This window comes from Oculina patagonica, chromosome 1 (genome assembly GCF_052425735.1).
Source record: "Oculina patagonica isolate OP01 chromosome 1, crgOcupat, whole genome shotgun sequence".
In the NCBI taxonomy this organism is placed as follows: Eukaryota; Metazoa; Cnidaria; class Anthozoa; order Scleractinia; family Oculinidae; genus Oculina; species Oculina patagonica.
In genome coordinates, this window is record NC_135758.1 from 22413024 (window position 1) to 22433215 (window position 20192).

Genomic DNA, 20192 nt, shown 5'->3' on the forward strand with positions numbered 1-20192 from the left:
AACATTTGTAAAAGGTTTTGTAATTATTACAAGCGCTTTGTAAGGTTTTTGTTCTTTTTTACAACAGTTATTTTTTCTCCAGTTTAAACTTTGATTTATCTCAAATTTTATGCGTACAAGAGAAATTCAAATCGATTTACTTTTAATCCTGAATTAGTGACCATAATTGTGCTAATCGGCTTTCGAACGACCGAGGCTAGAAGTCTGCTATGAAAAACGAGAATGGCACAGGCGTACGTAATTGTTTTGGCTGAACTTTCAGATAGGCGGGGTACTCGCTGTTTATTTACATGTAAAACAAATTATTTTAAAACGTGTAATTTTGCGTGAAAAAAATCGACTCCAGCAAATTTTAGTAGTTGCTGCCGGTTGTTGCACCTGTAGCTTCCACATCCGGGATGTCTGGAGTTAAAGATTCGTGATCATGCGCAATGTGGTAGGCTCAAGCACGAGAACGCGGTAGTGAGGCTCGGTTTACTTGGCGTCCGATCACTGTCTACAACTTCATGAGCAGCTGAGGTAAAATATTCTAAAGTATACTTCACCATGTTAAAGATTGGCAGTAAAAGTAACCTGGAGGGAGAGTTCCAGTGTAAGATCAGTCTTCTAGACGACACAGAGTTGTCATGCGATTTCAAGGTAAGAATCGTGTCGTAACAAGCGTTAGAAATTGTGTAAAGACGACCTGATAGCAGACGAACTTCTTTGATCTTTGCTGCTTTCTTCCAGCGATATGGCCGCCAAGTTTTGCGCAATCTGCTGCAAAGCTTTCTCCTGTCCTTTTCTTAGACCTAGAGATGTTGCACTGGAAGCAAAGGACGTTTGTTGTTTTGAATCCCGGGTTTTGAATTCGTGAAATCATTAGCCTCAAAACTCAGGCATACTGTGTGTTATCGAAGAGTGGAATGAAAACATGACAAATTAAGCAACACGTTTCACGGGAATAAACTGGTTATGTCCATTGAATTAGGAACAAAAAATAATATAAACAGTCATCGGTTTCTTGAGTTCGATTCTTGCATCTTCCGTTCATGGAATCCCGCCGATATTTTATAATTCATTCGAGAATTCGTAGAGTTTGCGTGCGAGAAACGCTGAATTGCTGTTTAGATTTTATTGCGTTAATTTTTCCCTTGATAACAAAGTCTTTTAAAATCAACAGAAGGTTTCCTTTTTCTTGTTTGTCTTCTAATATTATTTGTAGAAATTCAGGAAAATTGTGTCATGAATATATTGCCCCCGCGGTTCGAACTTGTTGCGGCGCCGTAGAACTTTGGTTCGAGCTTGAAATTAATTATCATTTTTCAACGTAGATTAGTTTTATTCTGTCATTGTTACAAGAAGCACAAGGTGACATATTCGAAGAGTTTACAAGCTTGGAAATATAATAACAGGATCCTTCCGCGTTTTGCGATAAGCGAACGAGAAGTTTAGCCAGTCGTTATGCTACACGCGAACATCAAGCTTGTGGTCGCTCGAGCGTGACAAGCAAGTCACAAGATTTAACATAATTTTCGCCTTTAGCTCTCGATTTTAAACTGTTCCGGTTCTTTCTCAGTATTTCTAGCCAAGGTAACGAAAAGGGTGTTAAAAAGAACAAGATGACCCGGATTTTGTTGATTGTTTGCATGCGATGTTTGCGGGATTGATCTTTGTATGTATTGCACGTGAACACGGAATGATAATTTACGTTAGGTCAGGTCTTGTTGCATTGTAGTGAAGGCCAGTTTGGATAAGTACCCTTTAGTTTTAACAGTTTTGGAACAACATCGCAAAACTACGATTTCAATGTAAAAGAATCACTATAAAAGCCTTTCTTTTCTGTCCGATCGGCGACAGGTAGTAGAAATATGCACGAGTTTTGCATGCTTCGTAGAACTTCTATTATCTAAACTCGAACATTTTAAACTTTGTTTATAGAATAAAATATAACACTTCGAGCTAGTTTGCGCTAATAAAATAAAGAATGATTACTTATAGAGTAAGCAAGTTAGTAATAACTTCATTTTCAATGTTAATTAGTGGTGCAATATGTTAAAATATTGGAGTTTGTTACGCTCTTGGGCTGGGCTGCTTTTCACTTGTTCAACAAATGTATGATTTCATTAACACCTCCCTTTTGTTTGCGTGTCTTTGCTTCTTTGCAAATATAGAGGGACGTCAAAGGACAGGCTGTCTTCGATGAGGTTTGCAAGACTTTGGATTTGCTGGAGAAAGATTATTTTGGCCTTCGCTACGTTGACGATGCAAAACAAAGGGTGAGCTTACGTTTTTTCTGCAAATTGCTCTGAAATTGGTAGTTGTTTGTTTTTTGGGATGTCAGTTGGATATTTTTGTGAATTGATTATTGTTTACAACGTAGCGTCTTTTCAGGGTTCTTTATATTTAAAGTCTTTTGACAGTATTGTTCTGTTGTTTTGCCTGACCTTTGAAGAGTATTGCTACCGGGGTCTAAAAACCTTGTAGCACTAACTATTGTAAAATTTGTTTCTTTGGTTTAACACGCTCCTCCCAAGCTAATTTGTGTACTCACTCCAGGCGATAAGCACGAAATTGATTTTTAATCAGTTGTGCATAATTGAATAGCAGGCTAAGAAAACTGTCCATGAAAGCTAAGGTTTACAGTTGTCACATAGCAAATAAATGGCTTTTGGTAATTATGTCTATAGATAATTTGATGCTTATCTGTCTGAATTCTAGACATAACTAGATCGTCACACTTTTTTGTATCTATTAGCAGTTTATTTGTTTCCACTTGTTTGATTACCAACCCAAATACCCAACACTTAAAACATTTTGTTGTTGTCATCACCTAAACGTCCAGTCAGGTGTTCCATTTATGAAAATACATCACATTTTAATAATTAAATTAAATGTTTAGCATCACTTTATTAATTTATTAAATTTGTCAAATTTTAGACAACTGACTCTGCATGGTAAACTGGTTGCTGGTAAATTATTGATTAATAGTTGTTACCCAAAGGCGGCAGGCCAGTTGGTAAATCCATATCCACTGCTAATGTAATTTTTGTATGTTGAGCAAAAAATGATTAAAGAAGCTGAATTCTTTACTCACAGTTGATTTAAACATTAAAGATACAAAAATGTTGAATCAAAAAAGGGTTTAAATGTCCAGACAGGGTACTTTGCCAGGAAATGATTACTTTTACCATTTGAAATTTAAACTGCATATATTTGCTTTCTTAAAAGTTATATAAATTTGAAGATATAATATATTCAGATATGAAAGTATATGAAAGAGTCTGAAAGTTTACCCTGCTAGGCAACTAGAGAAATGATCTTCTTTACCAAAAAGAAGCAGGGTTAGGCAATCAGAGGTTTTCAGTCTTTTTGCTGTAATTATTATTTACTAACAGCTTTTGTTTTGTTTTCAGCATTGGCTTGATTTGAATAAGAGCGTTATCAAGCAGATGAAAAGTAAGTACATGATCATATCTGAACCTAGTACTAACTTACTCAGAGGTTTCTGTTCTCAGAGGAACCCCAACTTCATTCAATAACATACAAACAACAATACAATCGTTACTACTGGACAGCCAGAATTTTGGCCTTCTATTGCCGAGGTGAGAATCACATATTGCCGAGTCCAACAACAGATTTGCAAAAGGTCCAAATGTAACTAAAAATTATCTAAAGTATAACACGAAAATGTCCAAAATCGTTCGTAAACCACGTTCTCAAAAAGTCACAAGTTTAGCCGGTAACCAGGCCTTTCTTCCGGTAACCTGACCTTTTTACTCTGCCCCAGTTCATCGCGGCAAGTCCGCAACACCTTCTAAGTCAAAGATGGGGTACCAAATTTTTCCAATTATTCTGAGTTGGGGTAGAGTGGAAAAATATATTTTAGGTCTGAGATGCTGTATTGGCTTGTAGGACCCCCATTCTTGAGAGTGGGTGAACCCCAGATTTATACATGTATTATAAAGCTTGATCCAAACCAGGATCCTCTACATGTCATTACTGCCTCTACTGACCCCTTATCATTTCTGTTCTTTGTGTGCAGCTCTGAAGCCTCCTTACAAGTTGTTCTTCAGAGTAAAGTTCTATGCTGTGGATCCAAGCGCACTTCATGAGGAAATAACTAGGTAAGAGATTTATTGTGCATAAAGGAATAGTTTATTCAAAATTAAGATCCTTGTTTAAGAGGGGCATCCAGGGCCCCAAAATTAACCTTTTATTGCTGGTTACAGCAGCAGATATGTTAGAGCAGCGGATATGTACATATAGAAGGTGACACAATTTTACCAACCCCTCCGCACCTCACACCCTGGCAAACCGTTAATGCTTGTAAGCATTTTTCTGGGCATAAAGTTTTGCAATCCTGAAATGACCTTCAAACCTTTGTAAAAAGGTAATGATCTCTCATCTGAACAGAGGGTGAATAGGTTACCCTATTAAAGTAATTTTGTTTTAATAGGCTGACTTGAAAAAGGGAAACCAAGCAAATCTTCATCTAAGCATATTCTGTCTGTATAGCTGATGTACTTATAAGATGGGATAATTGGTTAATAATCCTTGTGACCTATTCTTGACCTTCCTTTGCTATCCAGGTATCAGTTTTTCCTTCAGGTCAAGAGGGATATTCTGCATGGCAGGTAAGAAAGTGAAAACTGGATTTGATTTGTTTTCACATTTTGTAGAAAGTATCACTTCATATCAAGTAATCCCCTTCTCAGGGAAGTGAAACAAGTTTTATAAAATGTTTTGTTTTGCTTGTCAACAGACTTCTTTGCACCTTCAATGACTTAGTTGAACTGGGAGCCTATATTGTGCAAGGTATTTCAAACATATAGATTATTTTAAAATGTAAAAATGGTTTAAACAGATCTAAAAATATAAAAGGATACTCTAAATTTTCAATTGCCTTCTGCGGTCTTCTTCAGAGAATGATGGATTTTGCAAGGTTCGCAGAATACTAATAAGTTCCATTGACGTTATTGTTCGTTGCCCCCCTGGGGAGCAACTAGCGATGCGTAAACCCTTGGGAAGGGCGCTCTTTCGTTTATAGTATTCTGCGAACCTTGCAGAGAGAGTTTCAAGGCTATTTATACTTATTGTTTAGTGAGAATATGTGACATTAGACATTGAAATGAGGCATTTTTTTTTGAAGTGTGGATAAAGAATTCAAACTGCTTAACCCATTGACGCCTGAAGGTTTTACGCATGCACCCACCCCTAAATACCTGGCTCTTTTACGGGATTGAACGCAAACGTACGAGTGGAAAAAATAAACCATATGCGCAGTAAATTCAGACAAACCATTAGTTTCTGAAGTAAACTTTTATTTAAACTAGACATGTTGAAAGACCAATTTATGACTAAAAGAGATTATCAGCCTTGATAAATCTATCCCAAACCAAACTAAAGACAGCAATAAAATTTTATTCCCCTTCGCGCGCCATTTTGGAGCTCGCAAAAACACGGAGACTATGTACAAATTTTTAAGAAAAATCGTAAAATAGTCTGGTAAAAGATAGGTTTACAATCTGTACAACTGATACTGTCATTAATTCAATAACATTTAGCTTATTTCTTGGTGCAGAAAACTGGTAATTCGAGACAATAAAATTATCTTCAAATTGCGGCGGCGTGAAAAAGCATAAAAACGCTTACAAAATTACAGAATTCAGACTACTAAATCAACACTAGCACCACTTTCCATGCATTCCTTTACTATTAATATTGATAGTCATACTCCTTTGTATATTCTGAAGCACTGTTGTAATTTTCAAAAGCGATAGACATAATTAAAAACAAAGTGAAGCAGAGTATCAAAATTTTTCGAGCCGTGCTGACACTACTGCACGGCAGAATTAATTATCCACATGTTCATGTTGAAAGCGAAGTTTTAATTTTAGCAGGCGGCTTTTGAAGTCAATTGTACACTAAATGGATTTACCGATCGTTCAAAAAATTACATCCAAGTTCAAAGCAATAACAGTACATTACCATTTCGTTCTCAGAAGACTTGAGAAGCCACATTTAGTCCGTGTTTAAGTCTGTGATTTGAGTTCAAAACGCATTTGTAAGCACCATTACACCATGTCTTCGCGGCAGTGGAAGGAAAGATAAATCCTTCATCAACAAGGTTTTAGCACTCTGTACTCCATGGTTTTCCATTTTAAGGCCACTTTAACCCTTAGACTCCTGCACCGGTCAAACCGGCCGCAAAGGATCGGGGTATTTGTCCCGCTTGTGACGTCATCACCTTTCACCCAGAAAGGCGACATCTATGCTCGAATTGTGAAGCAGAAGAAGACCTTTCCAACGATACCTAAACCAGCGCGATTAGATTAATGGAACTTGAAATATGCACCAAAACGCTTCAAAATTTTAGCGAAAAACTCAGAGGAAAATTGCCTCTTTCCACCCTTTGCTTGTCCATGGTAAGTAGTTCTTGCCTCCTTTACGCTTTCGCGGAAATTCTTCTACTAAAAAGGAGCCTGCTAGAAGGCCAAACACTGCAGCAAAAAGAAAGGAAGAAAAAGAAAAGGAAAAGCGAAAAAAAAAAAATAACAAAAAACGAAAAGCCTAAAGTGGTACATGTAGGATGGTTTATTGTCCAAAAGCTATGTCCAAACTTTGATTTGTGCGCATGCACGAGCTAAAAAGATGTCAAACTTGATTCTGGTGAGAAATAAGCATGCATTTTGTGTTTTGAGGGCCGATTTTAGTGATTTGGAGCTTTTTTAGCTTATAATAGACCTTAAAAGGTCAAAAACACCTAAAAATGCGTTTTTTTGGAAAATCTCCAGGAGTCAAAGGGTTAAAATTCTATAGTGTTTCTCCTTTCCGTTTTTAGTCCCAAAGATGGTATTTTTCTTGTTCAGAATCAAAAACAAGGCCTTGGAAGTTTGTAAATACAAGCCGCGCGGTTGCATGATTTGCTTGTACGTTTTCAATGCACGGAATAAGACGAAAAAACCTTCTTTCTAGGACCCCAAGAGTTCCCTAAAAATATGCGCAGAAAACAGATTTTGATTGGTTTATTTGCCGTTATTATCTATAGAACATTAGAATATAGCCGCTGTATACGCGCAATGGAATTCTAGCGGGCATTATTTTTAATAGAACATAGCTGAAAACTATAGAAGCCCGGTACCCCGGATGTGCGAATTGTTTGTCGAATTTTGCTGAACGCGCGACTTCGTCGACTTTGCCTCTATTCTCTTGTTTTGTTGTTTAAATGATGCTTTAAAGCAGCAAGTTTTTATCAGAAACGTTTTACATGCTTAAATGGAAGTAAGACAGTGCCAAAGGAAGCGACAGATTAAGAAAGAATCGTTGAAAATTGCTGTTGTTCTTTGGAGTTGTGTACGCCACTATTTTGCCGTGAACTGCCGAAATTGTTTGGAAACTATTTAGCAAAACAAGCTGGACTCTAGAAACGCTTTGAGGTAAGAAACCTTTTTTAGCCACAATCTGAAGACAGAACACTCCACTTTTGTTCTTTTTAAATCGAAATTAGAGGCGAATTTCAAAAACTTGCTGCGAAACGAACGCATGGAAATTTTTCATTTGAATGAAATTGAAGTAGGCTTGAATGCGTAAATATTTCAACTAGATTTGTCGGCTTTGTGAGAATCTTTTGGTAGTCGGAGAAAGGACTATAAATAGGAAATATGAATGAAATGGTATCTTGGTTTATTTATAATTATAAAGAAGCCGCCAAAGAAAATAATAAACTAAACTTTCACTTTTACCGATGTTGCGTGCGTTTGTAAATACCGTGAGCGGCCGTAAGCGACCGCGAGTCTTGTAAGTTCTGTGCTCTTTTGAATGCTATATTCTAAACCCACTAGAAGATGGTTTTCCTATGTCCTATAAGAAAATAATGCACTTTTGAGGTCTATAAAAGCAGCTGAATGCCCTCGCCTTACGGCTCGGGCATCGACTAGCAGCTTTTATAGACCTCAAGCGTGCATTATTTAACAAATAGATTTCATTTTGCCGTGCGTCTGTTCAGTAATAGATCACAGATGACGTCAAAATGTGGTATGAACAGAGAAGTGGCCCACGAGGCGCTAGCTGAGTGGGTCACTGATGTTCATACCACATTTTGACGTCTTCTGTGATCTATTACTGAACAGACGCACGGCAAAATGAAATCTATTTGTTTTATATAATAACACAAGACTTCAGCACACTTCTGTGTGAGCAATGCTGCCGTACCGATGCCTGAGCTAGGTTGTTTTGATTTCACTATTAAGTTTTCGTTAACACGAAGCATTGTTAATCCGATTGAATAAACAGGGGAGGGCCACAGGTTTTTCAGTTTTAACTGTAATGTGTAACCCTCATTAAATAAAGTTGTTATTATTATTATTATTATTACAGAAAAATGGTCAATTGAAAGTCAATGAAAAAACTAACCTTTATTCCGATTTGGAAAGTTGTTCAAATCTGTAAGCATTAACCGAAGCGTTCAACCGCAATTCGTTTGTTTTCCGTGGCGTCGTCCAACTGTACAACATCGGTCAAACTTTCATACAGATTTTGGATAATTTCTCGAATAATTCACTTTCTTCTTCAAGCTTGTTTCGCCCAGTTAAATGCTTCGAAAGGTGAACGATGCTTGGCGTATTGTTTCTCACTGAAGATTTGTAATTAAGCTGAACTTTTTTGCTTTGTTGTGGCCTCGCAAGTTTGAAAAACTTTGCCGACAACTCTGATTTGGACTATGAACTCTGATCACGCGCGCGAGTCACACCACCGCGTGACATCATCCATGTGTCTGTACTCTGATAGATCATAAGTAAGAACCAATCAAAATGCGCGTAGAATTCAGGTTATTATATAATTTCTTATAGAACATGGAAAACCATCTTCTAGTAGGTAAATAGAAGAACCAAAAAAACTCCAGGGAGGGAGGGAATTGAAAGGGCATTTGCCAACACGTTGTTTTCAAGGCCGGCTGAGGCCGGCACAGGCATTTTGGGGGTGGTTTTTACGTACGGCCGGCTACGGCCGGCACAGGCGCCAATGGGTTAAGTTGCTTTATTATCTCAATTACAGTTATAATTTATAACTGTAATATTATTGAGAAACACTTATCACCATTCAGTATAGAGCATCACATTGTGTAGTACAGTATTGTGAAAAAGTAATGCACCCGAAATTCGGCGAAATTCGCGCTTTTCGGGGCTTTTCGAGGAAATTTCGCTTGAAGCGATATTTCTGCGACAATTCGCGCTGTTTCGTCGTATTTTCGTGACATCTTTTGTTTAAAACCACGCGAAATTTTGAAGGATAATTCGCTGTGTGCGGTAATTTGTCGCGAATTATCGCGCACTTTCGCGAATTTTCAGGCACTTTCACGCGATAATTCGCTTGATCCTGAACTTTCGTGGCGATATTTCGAGGCAGTTATAAGTGTTTCAAGCAAAACTTGCCTTGAACGAAATTTAGATCTTTCATCTATATCGTTTTCTTTTCGAAACTGTTGTGTTGTTGTGAGACATGGCTAAAACGCGTTAGGTGTTGTTTTTAAAATTCGAACACGGAGGAAAGAAAACAGGAAAGTTTATCCAGACCATAAAAATGTAATAAACGCATTGGAATTCAAACAGCTACAAAGCCATTTACCTGTAACCGACAATGAAACAAAAATAGCCTGATAGCGTAAAACAACTCAGAACAACTGCATGTCGATCAAACATGGCGCCTGGCACATAACAACTAAACAAGTTACAGCTGTTTAGCAGGTAAAGTCCTTTCCTTTCGACGGTTAAATCTAAACATTGGTTAGCCATACAGTAATTCTTCTCATCTTTTCTCTTCTTGGTGTCCAAGAAAGCACAGAAGTCCAGAAATTATAACAATATTCTGTCGATCAGCATCAACTTTCGAGCGAACGAACACATGCACACACTCGGAGGATCTGGGGCCAAACGGTTGCTATGACAATGGCAGAGTGTCCTGGGCACGATGTTGATTCGACAAGACGATTCCTGAATGTTTTTGCGACGTTGATGTGTGGAAATCGTACACTTTGAGACCTTTTTACGCCTAAGTGAAGAAGAAAAAGTCTATGGAAAGGTTCCTTGCAATGCTTGTCTTTTATCTGGATCAAAGGGTCGAAAAATATGCGAGAATTAGTAACATCTGAAGCGAATTTTGCTTTCGATGTCAGCGCGATCTTTTCTGTGAATGTTGTTGCGAACGCACTGTTTGCCTTTATGAACTTGGAATTTTTGGTAAGTAATAAATTATTCTTATCACTCAAGAATGTTGTGGTGTTATTTAGACTTAATATGGAACAGTTGTTGTTCACGCTACATCGAATTTAAAAGAACGGTAACCAAGATATATTTTGTGTCAAGTAACATGAGCAGGCGATCGTATCAATCCCACGGAGAACTTTAATCGAAGGGGACCAAACTACTGTTGAGCTGCACGCGAATTTTCTTCTAGTGAGTAGCGAAATATTGCGAATTATCGCGAATTATCGTTGAGGCAAGGAAAATTCGAAGAAATATCGGCCTTTGTTCTCGCGAAATTTCGCTCGAAGTGACGCGAACTTTTTGCGCGACTTTTCACGCGAAATTTCGCGAGAACAAAGAACGAAATTCGCGCTTTTCGGGTGCATTACTTTTTCACAATACTGTAGCCTAAATTACATTTAGCCACATATAAACGTTGCATTATTCGCCATCAAACTTCAAAGTTTGAAGGGAGGGGTGTCAGACAACGGCTCACATCAGCGATCATGAGGTTGAACTGGAAATAAATCAATTTCATCCTGCATCCAAAACTCTTAAAACCATTTTTGACTTGTACAGGTAAAACCTTTCAAGTTGTCAAAAGGGCTTTGCTGTGCTTAACCAATGGAATCAAACACATAAAAATAAAGGGTACAAAACTGTTACATAAACTGGCTCGGTCGGCTTCATATCAAACTAATTCTGCACAAAGAACTGAAAGTCTTTCAGTTCGAAAGACTTGAAATTGAAGGAAAATTTAATTGTCTTTTTATAGGCTCCACTGTGTTTGTATGTGTCCAAGATGGTTCCAACTGTAGACAAAGGTCGTTTCTATGCCTTCCGGCGTGTATTTTCGGGAAAAGTTGCAACAGGACAGAAAGTGCGCATCATGGGCCCAAATTATGTACCAGGAAAGAAGGAAGATTTATATAACAAGAGCATTCAGAGGTTAGTATAGGCACAGTGTTACAAAATTAATGATGTGTAAGGACCATTTCATCAAGCAGACCAAGACTTCTTCCTATGCTTTTACATAAACAGTGATTTAATGAAAGAAAAATTCTGATGTGAACCTATAGCTACTTGAAAGAGACAAACTGTTTAAATTCCCGGTACTTACAAGTTTTTAATGCCTTGTTCCACTCTTAATATGTATCAATAAGTTAACTCTTTAACTTAAAACTCAAACACAGTGCTGCATGATTTAAGCAACTTAAACCATGTGCCCTCATCAATTTGGCTGGGGACCGCATTTTGATGTCAGGGGCTATGCCAGTGTCATGACTAATGACGCAGAAAGTCCATTGGTAAACATAACAGTGTTACACATTGGCTTGATTGATCCCAATTACTGTTGGACAAGCCTTGTTAAATGTATCATGGAACTTGTAACATCAATATCACAGGGCTCGAGAATAACATTTTAACTCACTGGTTTATTGGCTAGTGACATGTCAGATTTTACTAGCCAATAGTAATTTTTCACTAGTCAGATATATTGATTTCTATCAAGAACTGTTGACTTTTCCGAGTTTTTCACTAGCCAAAGTGGCTAGTAGGAATGCTAAACCTGGTAGCAAAAACCTAAACTTCAGTAGTCGTTGGCTAGTTGGCTACCGTTAGTCTCGAGGCCTGAATACCAGACACAAAAATTGCATGTTACACACTTTCTGTTTCCATTTTATTAATTTGGTTTGTTGAAGGTTCAAATCTTCAACCAGCCCAAAATGACGCAATACTAGCCATGGATCCTGTGCCAAACTTCCTCATTTTATTATACATAAATACTTTTTTAATCCTTTCTAGGACTATTTTGATGATGGGTCGCTACATTGAAGCCATTGAAGTTGTTCCTTGTGGCAACATTGTGGGACTTGTTGGAGTCGATCAGTTTTTGGTGAAGACTGGTACTATTACAACCTATGAAAATGCCCACAACTTGAAGGTCAGTGTTAAGAAAGAAAAATTAAGCTTGTCTCCAGTAGATGAGCTTTTTAGATGAGATTTTAAATGAGATTTCTGCACAAATCTGCCACAACAGCATAATATTTATTCCCTGACTGATTTCACTGGACAAATCTGACTAACGTCAAAATTTGTTTTCAAAATATACCAGTCTGGCCAGCCAGTTTAGACTAATGGTAAGTACCCTAAGCCTAAATTCCAACTAAGGTAGAGATTTATAACTGCTTGTAATTCCTTTTTACTTTCTTTCTTTGCTCTGCACTGGTTCCTCACCTGATATACAGAAGAACTTATTTTTTTGACAGATGGGGGCCAACTAGAAAACCTAACGGTTCACTTAACCCCATTCCCTAACTTGTTGTGGTTTTCAGTGAAATGGGAACTCTGAAATTCAAAATCCAACAAACGATTGTGTTTTTTGCGGTCGTCAATCATAATTATGGCGATAGCTACATGTAACAAACCATGAAAAAGAGAAACAAACAAAATGGATCAAAATCTACCCATCGCAACCGAAAGACTTGACCTTTGACCCGATTGAAGTGAACTTCTGTTTCCCGAGAGGTCCACTACCAGGGATCCATATTCGTTTTTTCTTCAAGTCGTCAGCCGGGCAAGTATGCAAGATGACATACTTGCCCTGGCAAAATTTTACTTGCCCGTTCAAAAGTGAAGAATGGCGACCGTACAACAAGTAAATGAAAAGTTGACTTTTTTTGTTATTCTCACTTGTATGTAACACTGTGTATACATGAAATCTACAAGACAACGAATCTGTTATAATAAAGTTTGATTCACAAGTATTTGTTAATAAGTTTCTTTACTTGTCTACCTTGGCTGCCGGCTTACAAATTTCACAAAACATCACGCCCCCAAGCGCCAAGCGGCTTGTGATGTTGGCGGAAGCGTATGATGCAGGCACAATGAAAGCCAGGGCCTCTTCGACTGCCACAACGGAAGAAAAGAACGCTTTTGCTCTTCTTATTCATTTTGGTTTGTTTTTCTGAAGTGTTAACATTGCTTTTTCTTCTTTGCTGGCGGTACCACACCAAGATATCGGCAAATTTTGATCAAAACATCAGCTGATGCGATCGCCTCGTGTTTTCGCGGATGCAGCTGCAGTACAAAATATCAGCGGTTGACAGCTTGAAAATTGAGCCTGCAATGATTGATGGAAAATACCGCATCAGCCAAGATGGCGGCCAAAATTATGATTTTATCGCGACAGAAAGTTGCAAATTATTTTCTGTTTTCGAAAAGTTATGAATGGATGACAAGTGGTCAGAACGCAAGTAACTCATAAGAAAACTTAATAATTGTTTTTTTTTTCATTAAGTCAAACTTAAGTCGTCCAGCGGACGAGTTTATGTAATCGTTTGGTCGTCCATACGATTTTTTAGTCGTCTCGGATGACCGGACGACCGTGAATATGGATCCCTGCCACTACATTTCACTGAAAACAGCAATAACAATAAAATAACACATTATACAACAACAACAACAAAAGTTTATTTGAACTGTAAAATTACAAAAAGAAATGTTTAAACAATAAATAAATTAAAAATACATACAGTTGCCGGTCACCCAAAATAACTAAAAAGCTAAACTAGTTGGGTGACCACCATTTATTAATTTAAAATAAATATATCGTCAGAAAAGAGGCATTTTACATTTTACATTTATACATGTATGTAAAGTCGAAACATAAAAAGGCTTATAATTTTAACTTGTAAAAAAGGAAGTTGAGGAAATTAATTATGTTATATTGTATCATAATTGTGAGCAGAGTATACATTTCTATTTTTTTTTTTTTTTTTTGAAGATGATGAAGTTCTCAGTGTCACCAGTGGTTCGTGTAGCAGTTGAGGCAAAGAACCCATCTGAATTGCCAAAGCTGGTGGAAGGTCTTAAGCGACTGGCCAAGTCTGATCCTATGGTGCAGTGTACAATTGAGGAGAGTGGGGAACACATTGTGGCAGGAGCAGGAGAACTGCATTTGGAAATCTGTCTGAAGGATTTAGAAGAAGACCATGCTTGTATTCCTCTCAAGGTGAAGGAGAACTCAGTCCTGACTAAAGTGATGATGATAATAAAATAAATAAATAAATAAATAAATAGTTAGATTGATAATAAATGGGAATTTGCAGTGACACTTCCACAGGGTGACTCTTCGTCCACTGTTCCTGATCGAATTGGAATTTAGCAGTGTTGGTTTTTGTAGAGGGAGGAAAACCTGAGAACCCCAGAGAAAAACCCTCAGATCGAGGATGAGAACCAACAACAAACTCAACCCACATATGACTCTGGGTCGGGAATCGACCCCAGCCCACAGTGGTGGAAGGCAAGCGCTCTCATAACTGCGCATTCCTGCTCCCCTTGATGATGATGATGATGATGATGATGATGATGATGATGATGATGATGACGATGACAAAATAAAAATTGGAAAATATGTGTTTTTAAAGGAGTGCAAAGAAGACTGATGTGGACAATGGAACAACAGAAATGTTTAATTACCACTGTTTGCATTGATACGTGACTTAAGAAATCAAAACACCCACAGTTCAAAGGGCTTTCCATCAACGTTTTGCATGAGTGAATACAAAAGTGAACTTATGACAAATAAATTTTATTCTGCAGCCCAAACTCCTAAACTGTTTTTAACAGGCGCAGATTAAACACTTTTGTAGCTAAGTTGTCAAAAAAGGGCTTTGTCTCGCTAAACTGTTGAAATAAACACCATAAAAAGTGTAAAAAATGTTTATTTTCAGCGAGCTGTAACTGAAACGTATCGCAACATTCAGTCTGGCTCTGTCAGCTTTGTATAAAATTAATTTTTCATAAAGATCTGTAAACCATTTAGTTTCATTCAGTTTTCTAACACAAAGGGCTTGAAAAAGTCTTTGCTGTATAATTTAAATTTGACCAAGTTTCTGTAGTCTTACTTCAGCATAAAATTTATTTATGCCAGTTGTTTGAAAGTCTGGCCTCAAGAGTCCTCATGGGCTCGATGAGGATGAGTGAGTGAGTGAGTTGTTTGAAATGCAATTTCTAACTCTGATTGATGGAAATCTTGGAAACATTTCCACTGGTGTTTTCATTTCTGAAGTTATGTATCAATACAAATGTTAGCAAACAAGTGAAGTTAAAGCAGTCAATCATGGGCCAGCAGATATTGTCAACAATGTCGTAAATTGCCTTTATTTGGAAGCTCATCTGTAAATGCATATGATTTACACAGTCTTAAGTAGAAAACATTGTCTGTTCTGCTATATACACATAAATAGCATTGTAACCTGTGTATTATGTCTACGCAGAAATCAGATCCAGTGGTATCATACCGTGAAACAGTCAACGAAACATCCTCCCAAACATGTCTTTCAAAGTCGCCAAACAAGCATAACCGTCTGTTCATGACAGCAACTCCTTTCCCTGAAGGTCTTGCTGAAGATATAGACAAAGGAGACGTGAGTTCCAGGCAAGATTTTAAAGCTCGTGGCCGCTACTTGGCGGAAAAGTATGAATACGATCCAACAGAGGCGCGTAAGATTTGGTGCTTTGGACCGGAGAGAACTGGTCCCAACTTGGTGATTGACTGTACAAAGGGAGTACAATATCTGAATGAAATCAAGGATAGTGTTGTAGCAGGATTCCAATGGGCGATGAAAGAAGGTGTTCTCTGTGACGAAAATGTGCGTGGTGTGAGGTTCAACATCCACGATGTGACTCTTCATGCTGATGCAATTCACCGTGGTGGTGGACAGATTATTCCAACTGCTCGTCGCTGTTTCTTAGCCTGCATGCTGACTGCTGCGCCCACCATCATGGAGCCAGTTTATTTGTGCGAAATTCAGGTATGCAAATATTCCTGTTCCAGATTGTTGTCTAAGGTCCTTGGTGTTGCACTGCACTCAGTGTTCTCTTTTTCAAGCATCCTTTAGAGTAACTTCTTCCAATGTAAACTCAAAAGGTGTTTCTTAGCAAAACGTGAAAAAGATTGTCTCAGAAATTCAGTAAGGAAACTGGCAAGGTGCCATTATTTTAATTCTCCATTAAAAGCAAACAACTGATTGGATAGTATTAATTTTAGCTGCTTGCAGGCTTTAATAGCCAGGTGGGAGTCCAGGAGTCCTATGGACGGCCACTTTTCAGAGAAAATATGAATAACTGTATACAGAGGTTTTTTTTAGCTAATTTGAAAATCTGTAGATTCCTTTGCACTCATAACTGCAGAAAAACACCTTGCATCCTCAGGCCCTCCTGTGGGGACAAAGTCAGGCCTTATAAAATTGTTGGACTCCCACTTTTTAAATCCTGGCTAAAAGCCTGGCTCCTTGTATAAATGGACACTACACTGTAGTTAGCTGCTTGTTGAAAATCCTGTATTATCTAAACCAAAGGATGAACCTACCAAAAATTCTCAAATGCTCCAAAATTATGTATACTGCCTATACTAATGCTCTGCCTGCTACAACTCTCAAAAATTAATAAATTATGAAAACTACAGCAAGTTCTTTAGTCACTCTGAGCATTTTTCTAACAACGTAGAATACAATACAAGCTCTACAATAGGGGCTTATGATCGGAAAAGTCATATCTTTCTTTAACCCTTTAAGCCCCAGTATCAAAACATTTCACCATTAGTGATCATTTTGTCAATTCTCATTACCTGTTCTATTGTTTATGTTCTGATATTGTAAGGAGAAATTTGGTGTGGGCACTCTTGAGGCTTACAGGTTTAAGAGCTATAACTCTAAATAAATGAAAAGATCATAGGCGTTTATTTACAAGGGTTTATTTTCCAAAGTATTTTTGCATCTGAGAACTGAGGGGCTTATTTTTCAGGGGGATTTCTCAAAATGTTATGGTAAACAGACACTACTATGAATTGTCGTGTAATTACACATCACGCCTACAGAAAAAGTTTGAAGTGCATAAAGAGCTGGATTTGGACTATTGACATTAAATTTGAAATCCTTTTGCAGTGTCCTGAGGCTGCAGTTGGAGGAATTTATGGAGTGCTGAACAGGAGACGAGGGCATGTTTTTGAAGAGAGCCAAGTGGCTGGAACTCCCATGTTTGTTGTTAAGGCATACCTGCCTGTTAATGAGTCATTTGGTAAGTGGTTTACCATATTTATTCGATTATCCACCCAGCCTCGAATAAGCGCCCACCCCCCTAAAATGAGGGCACAAGAGGAATTTTGATTATTGTTGAAGTTGAGATTAAAATTGTTTAAGTACTACTAAGAGACTATCCCGAAGACCAAGGTTTTTTTAGCTTTTTACTGAAACTTTTTATAAACATTTAAATTCACCTTTCGTGCACCTTCACGTTTAGTTATTATACATTGTTTTGCAAAATAAACGAACTACTTCAGCTAAAAATGGTGAAAATTTATTAAGCGCCCAGCCTCGAATAAGCGCCCACCTCAAATAAGCGCCCACTCTCAAGGTCAAAAAATTTAATAAGCGCCATAAATATGGTATCTGTGCTTGAAATTAAGGAGGAGGAGGAGAGAGCTTTGTGCGCTCTCCTCGCAACTCTCGCTTCACACTCGAACTCCCCTCCTCCTTCCCCTTTGAATGCCAGGCAACGTAAGTGTATTTCTAAAACGAAAGAAGATATTTTAGAAAAGAAAATGCCATTCTTCTTCATTTTGAAAAGCCTTTTAATTAAGCAGCAATTGAAGGGCTTGGTGCAAAAAGGGCGGAAGAGATTTGGCTTGAAATGAACAATGGCAAAACAACTCCAAAATTTGCGGCGAGTTTGTTGACATAAGTGAAGCATTGTAATGAATTTATTTTTTCCGGCATTTGCTCTGTTTCCGAGAAATAATATATAATGCAAAAAAACTAGGTTTTCCAGTCGGCATCTTTAGTAGTTTCTTTGTTAATATGGAACAAAGAAACTTCAAAAAAACTGCTGACTTGGAAATAAATACAATGTTTCACATACGTAAACAATCACACATGCAAAATTGACGTAGTTTTATCAATGTTCTTTTTAGTCCAAAATCACGTCTGCTCTTTTTGCACCGAGTCCTTCAATTGGTATTTTAGTTCATAGGAACAAGCAATTTCCCTGGTGATCGTTTTACAAATTCTCACAACCCAAGGCTACCCATTTACCCTGGTTAGTCCAGAACCCACACCTCTATCCAGAGTCCGACACGTCAACCATTAGGGCACTGCTTCTCCGACAAGAATTGTTAACTAATTTGACTAATCATGATAATGCATGTGTTTGTTTAGGTTTCACTGCAGACCTTCGCTCCAACACTGGTGGCCAGGCCTTCCCTCAGTGTGTGTTTGACCACTGGCAGACAATGCAAGGTGATGCCACAGACGCTACGACAAAGCCTGGTGCTGTGGTGTTTGCCACAAGGAAGAGGAAGGGTCTATCGGAAGAGTTGCCACCTTTGGATAGGTTCTTGGATAAACTGTAAACTGGGTTGGTCATTGCTCAGAGTAAACATCAGTTGAATTCGTGACTGAGAAGCTGGACTAAAAAATATCTTAAATCAACTAAGTGCAAAATAAAGAGGTGCAATGTTGTAGTTTGTGTGTCATCTAGTTTGCAATGACAGGCATCGAAACAGATGCTTCAGGAATTTTAATGGCTGTTTACTGCAGCCAAAGAACTCAATAAAATGCTATGTAGCTTTGTCATGCTTCTTGTTTTAGTCTCTCTCTCCTCTGGCTATTTTACACATACACTTCTATGCCATAATGATAACGCTTCTTGTGTGCTTAAGACCACACCACATTACAGTACAAACAGGCTGAATCATGAAACTCTCCTTATAATGTCTCCACATCTATTGGAATTTTGGTAGAAGTGAAGACCAGCTCCCAAAAAAATCAAAGTCTCTTCGAGATACCGATTTTTTTTGCATGAAGTATGAGTCGAAGGTTTATCCTGTGCATTGTTCTTCGAACTTATCATTACGGTGGCTTTGTAGTTTAGTTTAACAATTTCCTATCTTCGCGGAGGAAATGCAGCCATATAATTTTGTCAAAAATGGCTCGTCCGCGCCGGGTATTTATACACATATTCCTCAACATTACACAAATAAACAGTGCAAATTTCACCGAGATCTGACAATTCTATACTTTAAAATTGCAAGGACCTTTCGAGGCAGTCGATTACGGCAGCGAAATTAGCAAATGAAACAGCAAAATATGCGTTCGACGCTTTGTTTTTGTGACGCCATATTTGAATTGTTATAGGTAGACCGCTGTTCAATGTGTTCAAGGCCGTATCGTTACGATTGCTCCACGAAAGAGCACGAAAAAAATACGGATATTTCCGACTACTGTCGGAGAAAACATTGCGTAAACAAATCGATACACTCAAGCTGCGTTTTTTCTGACTCGTCCCCAGTCGTCTTCATATAGCACGCGGCAATCTCTCCCTCCGCTGTATATTTGCAGCGTGCTGTATGAAGACGACTGGGGACGAGTCAGGCGTTTTTTCGCTCCCCGCCCCCACCCTCTTGCTTCTTCTGTTTTGTGCTGGCGTCCAGGTCTCTCGCCGTTCTCACCGAGCGCTCATCGATCGAAAAACACGAAAAATAGAGGGCTGTGGACAGTCTATGCGAGGGTCGGATATCAAGACAGCTTCTTCGTGGGCTTAAGAAGGATTAAACAAAAGCCATATATACAGTGAATGCTATCGAATTATATTTGAAGATGAAATACGAAGGAATTTTGCTGTCTTTGACTGGAATTCCACTCGAACTGCGTAGATACGATCGCATGTTGTAAAGCCGATTCATGCAACATTGCTGTCAACGCGAGGTCACGTCCCTAACGACCTAGGCTGATGACGAAATAGAATGGGCGCTTGTAGCGACCAAATTTGGCCTAAAAAAGAAGCCTTAAAAGAAGCCCCCATCTCTTGCATTTGTTTTAACTTCAATAATATCTTTGAAAAGAGCAAGTTTTTTGGTATGGTTTATTTTTGACGTTTGTAATTTTTAAACGATGTAAGTGCTAGTTG

General features: G+C 38.2%; 1 protein-coding gene and 1 pseudogene across 2 annotated transcripts in view; both read left to right on the top strand.

Moving 5' to 3' along the window:
• The window catches only part of LOC144634236 (uncharacterized), a 140269-nt pseudogene that overhangs the window by 108367 nt on the left and 11710 nt on the right, over window positions 1-20192 (top strand). The window lies entirely within an intron of this gene.
• On the top strand, window positions 547-18855 carry LOC144636943 (elongation factor 2-like). Its single transcript, XM_078496141.1, has 13 exons — window positions 547-639; window positions 2154-2258; window positions 3396-3438; window positions 4025-4106; window positions 4572-4616; window positions 4745-4797; window positions 10096-10217; window positions 10999-11171; window positions 12030-12168; window positions 14011-14238; window positions 15506-16042; window positions 17174-17306; window positions 18443-18855. The coding sequence occupies exons 1-13, from the start codon at window positions 547-549 to the stop codon at window positions 18634-18636; spliced, it is 1947 nt and encodes a 648-aa protein (XP_078352267.1). The 3' UTR covers window positions 18637-18855.

Coding starts and splice junctions, on each gene's coding strand:
- LOC144636943 (XM_078496141.1), top strand. CDS start 547: ATGTTAAAGATTGGCAGTAAAAGTAACCTGGAGGGAGAGTTCCAGTGT. Junction 640..2,153: donor AGTTGTCATGCGATTTCAAG/GTAAGAATCGTG, acceptor TTGCAAATATAG/AGGGACGTCAAAGGACAGGC. Junction 3,439..4,024: donor CGTTATCAAGCAGATGAAAA/GTAAGTACATGA, acceptor CTTTGTGTGCAG/CTCTGAAGCCTCCTTACAAG.